The sequence below is a fragment of the Rhinopithecus bieti genome, unplaced genomic scaffold, assembly GCF_001698545.2.
Source record: "Rhinopithecus bieti isolate Rb0 unplaced genomic scaffold, ASM169854v2 scaffold_79622, whole genome shotgun sequence".
Lineage (NCBI taxonomy): Eukaryota > Metazoa > Chordata > Mammalia > Primates > Cercopithecidae > Rhinopithecus > Rhinopithecus bieti.
In genome coordinates this window covers 53,205-62,347 of record NW_016829846.1, presented here as the reverse complement: position 1 = coordinate 62,347, position 9,143 = coordinate 53,205, and the positions used below count along the sequence as shown (strand labels likewise).

At 37.3% G+C, this 9,143-nt stretch overlaps 1 protein-coding gene across 1 annotated transcript in view; it reads right to left on the bottom strand.

Annotated features, from left to right (window-relative positions):
- Positions 1 to 403: 403 nt before the first annotated feature.
- ZFX (zinc finger protein X-linked) overlaps positions 404 to 9,143 on the bottom strand; it is a 43,079-nt gene continuing 34,339 nt past the window's right edge. The window contains exons 4-8 of the mRNA XM_017865000.1: positions 8,916 to 9,065; positions 8,545 to 8,688; positions 8,030 to 8,182; positions 7,362 to 7,502; positions 404 to 6,237 (exon numbers count right to left, since the gene is read on the bottom strand). Of these exons, the coding sequence (XP_017720489.1) occupies positions 5,054 to 6,237; positions 7,362 to 7,502; positions 8,030 to 8,182; positions 8,545 to 8,688; positions 8,916 to 9,065 (1,772 nt within the window). The 3' untranslated portion in view covers positions 404 to 5,053. The remainder of the gene's footprint in view (positions 6,238 to 7,361; positions 7,503 to 8,029; positions 8,183 to 8,544; positions 8,689 to 8,915; positions 9,066 to 9,143) is intronic.

Sequence of the window (9,143 nt, the reverse complement as noted above, 5' to 3'; positions counted from 1 at the left end):
AGTCCTGAGCAAGTTTTCAGTAGCCAAGTCTCCTAGTGGCTTTACAGTCTCAACAGGTCACTGTAATGCCAGATCCTTTGTGTCCACCAATACCAGCAATACAAGTAACATGGGAGACCAACTGAATAGGAAAAACCAAGTAAAGTAAAGTAATTCTTGATTTTGACCTCAAACGTGATGGACTGAGTATTTCCATCAGAGGTCAGAACATGATTTTGAAATCTAAGTTGGTACAGATGCTACGCCTATATGCACCAGTGATATGTTCCTTGGTGCTATTATTAGTGTTGAACTACTGAAGGGAGTCGAATCACCTCCAGCAAGTTGGGAATTCATTAACTGTGTGATTTAAATCTCCTCATTTCGAGTGTATACCTTGTCTATAGCCAACACTCCACTAGGGTAACTTAAAACAAAATAGTAATTTATTTACAATAGCAAAGATGTCAAAATAACAGGAACAATATATAACAAATCCAAGATTTTTATGAAAAAGGCAAACAATATATACACGAAACCAAAGATGAAACAAAATCCATAGGGTAAACTTAATTTGACCTTAACTAAACAGTTACAGAATGTGGCAAAATGGTTTATTATGATTTACTTAAGTAACCCTGGGCCAGTTAAACACACACACACACCCACACACACACAATCTTTTTCAGCCCTTCTCTTTTAAATGCTGAATCTTCCTCTGAACTCAATTTACCTTTGAGGAATGTAACTATGGGAGGCCACACAAGATTTAGGAAGTGCAGGCTATTTACATGTGCGCTAAAGGTATACTTGTTGACTTGGCAGGCTTACACTTTTAAAACAGCAAACGGAAAGTATCAACTGTCTGGGTCGTATTTTTCTCTGTTCATTTCTGATTTTTTGTGATTTTCTTATCTACCACACAAAATGTTGAACCAGTCATCTTTTAGGTTCCTCAAGTGCTCTAAAAGTGTTTCCCAAGTTTGAACAGGCATCAGAATCACTTGGAGAACATGTTAAAACAAAGATCGCTGGGTCCCACGCCAGTTTCCCAATTCAGTAGGACTAGGGTGGGGCTGAGAATTTGTATCTTTAACAAAGTCCCAGGAGATTAAGACGCTGCCATGCTGCCCGGCCACACTTTGAAAACCACTGCTCTGAAAGACTGTCCCGTTAAGATACTGATTGGCCATGTTTTTCCTTACATGAATGCTAGAATTTGTGGGAAATGAAATTGTTAATACTGGGATTCCCACAGAATACAGCAGCACGTTATCTGACTTGTTGGATCACAGACAGGTTAGGTGTCATTTTTTAGGTGTTCCGTTACAAAAGTTTTTCAGCATGCTATGGTTTTGTCTGATTTATGGCTCTGGACAGTGACATTCACCACGTTCCCTTCGTCATTTACTTAAAATTTTGATTTATTGTTTCAACTATTAGGCAAACATTTGTTTGTTCATACAGTTGGAAGAACTGCAGAATCTTGTCTATAAAATCAAAGATGGCACAACTCTCTCTCTTTTGACTCCTGACATTTACTTAACTGCCGATTTTTAACTGTGGCAATGACCATTCTCTAGTATGTTAGCGTCTACTAGAGTCCTCTAAATTGGGCACCAAGTGGTAACTCGAGGGCACGATTTCTGCTGTGGAGGTGGTAACAGTACCCACTGATTAAATATGCTGTAAATTAATACTGAAATGAACTTTAAGTGCTCTCAAAAACCACTTCATGCATGGGTAATTTATCTCAGGGGATCTGGAGATGCTAATAAAACAAATCCTTTATGAAGATAAAAGAAAAACTGAATTCCAAGGACATGCTCATCAAAGGACTCACCAATCACCTCTTAACTTCTCTGAAATATTACTTGCAAATTCACAGAACTGAAATGTTACCAGTATTTGCATCCAAGTCACAAAATTCAAAGCAATCAAGCACTTTGCATTCCACTGCTGTGAAAAAGGAATTAAGAAATGGGGGGATGAAAATAATCCACTGCTTTTGATGTTTATTAGGTTTACAAAAACTGTACATTTTTTTTTTTTCCTTAAGAAAAAGCATTAACTTAGTACTGGTATCAAATAGACTAAACATTCAATAACAGGAAAATATTCTGATTTTTATTTTTGCACGTTATTCTCAAGTACACAATTACAATAATGTCACACATCCCTATATGATTTTCTTTTTATGTATTTTACTTTCTTTACAAAGTGTACAGAGGGAGGGACATACAATATTTAATAGGATATTTCTACAGAACAATAACTTATATTATGTCCTTGTAAAAATCTGTACCTCTTTAAAACATTTAACTGAAACATCCATTTTTTTTAGCTTTGCTAATCAAAATTGTTTTAAGAATTAAAACTAGGTTGTAACTAATGTCAGTACATAACAGTGACTACACTTTCATTTTCTCTTTATACAGACAAATGTTTTATCATATTCACTTGACCAAACCCTTAAATACCTTTTAAAGGTTTTAATATTGTGCTTTAAAAAGAAAAGAACTGTGTATGATTCCAGAGTATGTAAGAGAAATATAAAATGTGTGAAGTGTTGTGTTCTTTATCTTTCAGTTTATTTAAAAAAAATGACCCAATCATTTATATTTTCTGTATTAATTTTATAGGATTTAAAATTAATACATTTCCACTTTCATTTAAGTGTTTTTACATTATTTTTGGGAAAATAAAAAGGGAGATTTTAAAGGTTCTCACAAAAAAACAGACAGAGCTTTCAAGAATCGCAGGGCAATGAATCACGGATCACAAAATTGTAAGTTACTTTAAAAAAAAACACACACACATTATAGGGGCCAAGAAGGTACAGGAATTTCCTATAAGATAGGCTAGGAAAACCCATGCCTTGACTTTGACTGGCATTTGGGCTAGAGTTCACACCTGCCTAAAGCACTTGATTTAAAACTAGACTAAATCAGTCTAGCACTTCAGGTTTGCCAAACACCAAATATTTTATTTCTAACCCTAAAATATAACTCTTGAATACAAACATCAATGGCAAAGAGAAAGATGAAAGGTAAAAACCTAAGCACACAGGGGACGGAGCACCATAATGAGGTGGCAAGGCAGCTATCGGGTAGGAAGACGATTTCTAAATATCCTACAATGTGCTAGATGCATATGGACCAATAGCCAACTGAAGGGACCCCAAAAACTGTTTTCTGTTCTCCAAGATTCGTCTTAACACAACCAAGTTCTAATTAACCGAGTTTGTTTTATGACTGTATGACACTGATTCAGACCTATGTGGTGTCTAAGTGTGGTGGCTCACGCCTCTAATCCCAGCACTTTGGAAGGCTGAGGCAGGTGGATCACGAGGTCAGGGTCCAAGACCAGCCTGGCCAAGATGGTGAAACCCCATCTTTACTAAAAATACAAAATACAAAAAATTAACCAGGCGTGGTGGCGGGCGCCTGTAACCCCAGCTACTCGAGAGGCTGAGGCAGATAATTGCTTGACCCCAGGAAGCAGAGGTTGCAGTGAGCCAAGATCGTGCCACTGCAGTCCAGCCTGGGCAACAGAGCGAGACTCCGTCTTAAAAAAAAAAACCAAAAAAACCTTTGGAAGACTTAGTGATGTTCCAAGTAAGGCCTCAGACTTTCCTTATCTACTTAAAACACATCTTTACCTTTTAATCAAAGCCCACTTGAGTGTTAAGTTTTTTAAGTTTGCTAACTGTAACTGTCTGAGAAATAACAGATCAGCCTGAACTTGCAGAGTGTGAAGTCATAATTAGCACCTGTTCTCTGGTCCACAGAGCCATCGCTTCTTTTCCATCCCCTCACTAGGTAAGACAGAGTTCCCTCTCGGGCTTCTCAAAGAGAACTGTGGGAGTCATGTCTGGATACTCATTTGCTTTTCAGAAAAATATAAAGACATGGAGCTGAAACTGTATGAAACCATTCTACCTAGAAACATCTTAACCTCTATTTTCAATTACCAAAGATATTTAAAAGAAAATATCTTTACTCTTTAAAAATACTAGTGTCCTTATTTGCCTTCTAATTCTTCACCTGAGTAATCTCTCTGAAGAGCATGACTTACAAAATGCTCTCATGCATCCCTGGATCTTTCATGTTACTGTAAATTTAATACTTTTCATTATAGATTTTAAACAACTACTGTAACTTGGGGTTGTGTGTATAAATATATAAAATAAGCAATACACACAGGTACATGATATATATGTGTATATATATAATTCGGGGTACATTTACATACATAAAGTTGCAAAAGATCCTATAAGCCATGAGTTACCTCTAGGAGATTCCAAAATGCAGTCCTCAGTAAATGTCATTTGTAGCACAAACCATTCCAAGACGAAGCCGCACAGACAGAATAATCAAAATACAACATGATCAAGCATAATTTTTCAATAAGGTTTTCTAAAAGTTTGCTATGCTGACAAAAGATGTAAATAATCCAAAGAAAACCAAAAGTAATATATTTGAAAAGTAAACACGAACCCAGCCACTGCTCTTAAGCAAAGCCAGGCACGCAAAAGCTCAAACGGAAACTTTCACTGTCAAGTGGTCTGAAAATATTAAGTAAATGACTTCCATGTTATGATAATTAGACCTGACTGTAAAATCTCCCATTTATATTAGTAGATGTCTCTGACAATTTTATTGTGAGAAATGTATGGGGAAGGAAAATGAGTCAACATGATTACTTTCAGAGTTACCAATATAAAGTTACCTTAAGTTAATGGTCTTAGAAGAGTACCATCAAGGTAAGCAAGGTAAATATTTAAATAAATATAAAATTCTAAGATATAAAAATTCGGTATAGAATCAGGGATTACTTTATTAAAAGTAACTAGCATGTTGCCAGTTTTCCCCATTTATTAAACAAACTGAATAGAATTCAGAACACACTACTGAACAAAATGTATATTAAAAAAAGTCAACTAGAAGCAATAATTGTATTTGTACACAGCATAAATCAATATACAGTATTGTATGTGAACGAGACTGATTGGCTTTAAAATGAATTTTCTGCTTCAAGGCCAATATCTCTACAAACGTCTGTAGAAGTATTGTTAGGGCAGGCCAACTTCTTTATGATGTCTCATTATGTGCTGGTTCTTTTCTGAAGGTCTTCGGAAGCCTTTCTTGCAGTACTCACACCGATGAGGATAGTCTTTCGTGTGAATGGAAATAACGTGCCGTTTAAAGCCTGAGGCATCCGTAGTGCTATACTCACAGTACTCACACTGATATACTTTCCTGCCACTGTGTGTCTTCATATGCTTTTTAAGCTCATTCTGTTGCCTAAATCCCTTTCTACATCTCTTGCACCTAAATGGAAGATCCTTTGTGTGAACTGAGAGAATATGGCGACTTAGAACAAACGGATCTGCAATCTTAAAGTCACAATGTCTACACTGGTGCATTTTTTTGCCCTTGTGGGCAGCCACGTGTTTCTTGAGTTCTGAAGGCCTATGAAAGCCTTTATCACACATGTCACACTTATGGGGGTAGTCTTTCGTGTGAACTGAAATTATGTGTCGTTTCAAATCACTTGAGTTCGAACTCTTGTGGTCGCAATGCAAACACTGGTGTGTTTTGCTTTCTTGGTGGATAAGAGCATGTTGCTGCACCTCTTTGGTATCCGAGAAAGTCAGAAGACAAATGTCACACTTGAATGGCATCTCTTTACTATGCTTAGTTTTGACATGTGTTTTCAAGTTAGAAGAGTCTGCAGACCTATATTCGCAGTACTGGCATTGGTACGGCTTCTCCCCAGTATGGATTCTCATGTGCTTTTTGAGCTCTGAGGGGTGACGAAAACCCTTACCACACTCCACACAAATATGAGGAAAGTTCTTGCTGTGGACCGCCAAGAGGTGGCGATTCAGTAACCCTTGTTCAGCTGTCTCGTATTCACAGAATTTACACTTGTGCATTTTGTTGGCTCCTTTTTCCTTATGCACCATTTTGTGAGTAAACAAAGCCCCTGCATGAGAGAAATGCTTCCCACACTCATCGCATTCTATGGCCTTCTCTGCCTTGCTGGTCAGCTTGTGGCTCTCCAGGTGGTTGTGTAAACTTATCTTCTTGTTGGTAGTGTAATCACAGTCAGTACAGCGGTATTTCTTCTTGGCAAGGTGTTCGGGATGGTTTTTCATGTGCCTTTTCAAAAAACCTCTCGACTTAAACTTCTTCCCACAAATCATGCAAGGATAGACAGTCAAAGGATGTCCATCAGGGCCAATAATTATTGCTAAGAAAGGAAAAGAAAGGAGTATGAGTGCTCAAACCAAGTTCTGTTCCAGTTTCTTTGCGAATGTAAAGTGTGGGTTCTGACCACTGTTGGCCAAGGACTCCTAAATTGGACTATTTGCTACTTAACATTCCTTTTACTGTTTTTCAACACAAGAGATACAGCAACCTAGTCATAGAGAAAATGGTCTGGAAACTTCACTCATGAGGACTGTACCACCTTCACTCCCTCTAGTTTAATAAAATTAATGAATATGTAACTTTTATCAATTAGTGATTAAACCTACAGCAATTCAGAAATTGGTGGAAAATTGGCTGGGCATGGTGGCTCATGCCTGTAATCCCAGCACTTTGGGAGGTCGAGGCAGGCAGATCCCCTGAACTCAGGAGTTCGAGACCAGCCTGACCAACATAACATGCTGAAAACCCGTCTCTATTAAAAATATGAAAATGAGTGGGGCATGGTGGCACACATCTGTAATTCCAGCCACTTGGAAGGCTGAGGCAGGAGAATCACTTGTACCCAGGAGGCAGAGGTTGCAGTGTGAGTTGAGATCACGCCACTGCACTCCAGCCTGGGCGAGAGAGCAAGATTCTGCCTCAAAAAAAATAAACTGGTGGAATATTATTCATAAAATAAACTTTGATGACAAAAATTTCCACTGTTTATTCCAAAAAACATAACTTACATTAACTTACAGCAAAATTTAAACCCATAAAATTTTTAATACGCAAATCATCATACAAGAATAGGAATGTCATATGAACTAAAGTACTTATCCTGCTGCTCTGTAAATTATGCCTGCTTTATGCTGACATAGATTCTCTATATTTATTTACAAAGTTAATGCTTATAACATATTTGAGGGATTTCATTCCATGTACACATAAAAATCATCCAAGTTTTGAATTTTTCTCATCCATGTTTCTCAGTCATGTACTGTTTCTTTTTATCTAAGGTAAATCATTCATGAATATCACTGAATTCTGAAAATTATATTTTCAAGTTCAATAGACAAAGCTACATATGGTCTAGCAGCTAAAATGCCATTGTGACACCCCTGTGGATACATACTAGAGCTTCCTCTGAGAGCACGCTGCGCCATGGAACTCGTGCGCCCTCACCTGTTTGGTACTGCCTGGAATCAGGTCTTCTCCTTTTCTTTGGTTTTTGTTTAGCCAGTCTGCCGAGGCCAGCAGACTCATCTATGTGCAAGAGGGCACTTGCAGTGCCATTCCGGTTTTCAATTCCATCAGAATTATTACCTAACAATGTGTATTAAAAAACAAAATTATACAGTATTATAAATTTTAAAGAATTAGGAATTCTTTATTAACTACAACAACGAAAAGTAAGCCATGATACTCATGAATGACAGAAATTCCCCATTCTAGGTCATGGGTTTTATGAGCACATTTATTATCGTGAGACCATAGGAAACGCCTAGCTTCCAAAGCTAAAAAACGCATGTCAGCATTTTTGCCCCATGGACTTCCTTTGTCTCCCAAAATGAAAAAGTCATGGGCCAAATATAATCAAGATGAAAACTTTCAGCTTGAAAGCCTGTATACTTCTTGCAGTACTTCCTTCTACATAATATACACATGAAGGAAATTCCTGTTAAAAATAAAGACAAAATGTAGACTTTATACTCTAATTCAATTCAAATAATCCTTACAGGACACTGGTATTTCAGACTTCTGAAACCTAAGACTACAGAAACCATTTTTCAATCATGGATTCATGTTCAAGAACCAACTTCTTCAATGCTAAGAGGTGCTGGGCAACTTACCATAAGCTGCTGCCCATGCGATCGGCATGAAAGTTTTGATTTCATTGTCGTCCATTTGCTGCTCATGCACAGCGGCGGCTGCCGCTGCTGCAGCAGCGTCCTCCTCTCCTACAATCACTTCCATGTAAACTTCGTCAGCAATTTCAGCAACATCTAAGTAGAAAGTTACAAAAACTTCTGTGACCAGGTTTACAGAGATTACAGGAAACATGTTTTTATTTGAATTCAGTTAATAGACAAAATGGAAAGAAGGTCCAAATATTACATACCTAGAACATAGCTTTCACGTAGTAAGCACTCAATAAATACTTGTTGAATGAATCATTCGCTTCTTGGCTTTCACCATAACTTGGTTTTAAAGCAACATTATAAGCATACATAAAAGAGTCACTGATGTTTCCCTTGGAATGTAGTAGCATAATCATCTCTAAAATAATGCTACTTATTTCAAACGCTGGTCACTCAAAAGCTCCAGAAACATAAAATTTTCTCCCACAAAAAGGCCACCTACTTACTTAAATCTTCATCTTCTGGCTGAGAGTCATTGACAGTCATATAAACCATCTTTTCCCTGGGAACACGAATACTGCTGTTCTGATCAAGCAGTTCAACTCCATGATCATTCTCAGGCTCACTCTCCACAATGTCTACAGTTCCACCTATCCGAGAAGAAGACAGTTTCAATAATGTATTTGAAAACTTCATTTCCATCTATTTCTTTTACATACTTTTCTTAATACTTTTACAAACTTTGCTATTACGACATTGGAATTCTTATACAAAAGTTACTTCAGAAGAGATTCCAAATGTTCTCAATCTAAATAACTCAAAAGTAATCAGGCTGAAACATTTGGATGAGGGTGTACAATGTCTAAACACTTCTTACCTAAGTCATCTTCTCCAGGGTCAGCTTTAAAAATGTACACCTTGATGACTTCAGGGCAAGTGCCATCCACTTTACAAGGATCAATTTCCGACTCTGTGTCCATGGTCATTCCGGAAGAACCGTCGTGTTCTATTTTGCCAGCATCATCCACTAAAAAGGAAGGAAATAAATCACAAATAATAATAGATATTTAAATAAAATGTTACTATTTGCAAAAAAAAAAAAAAA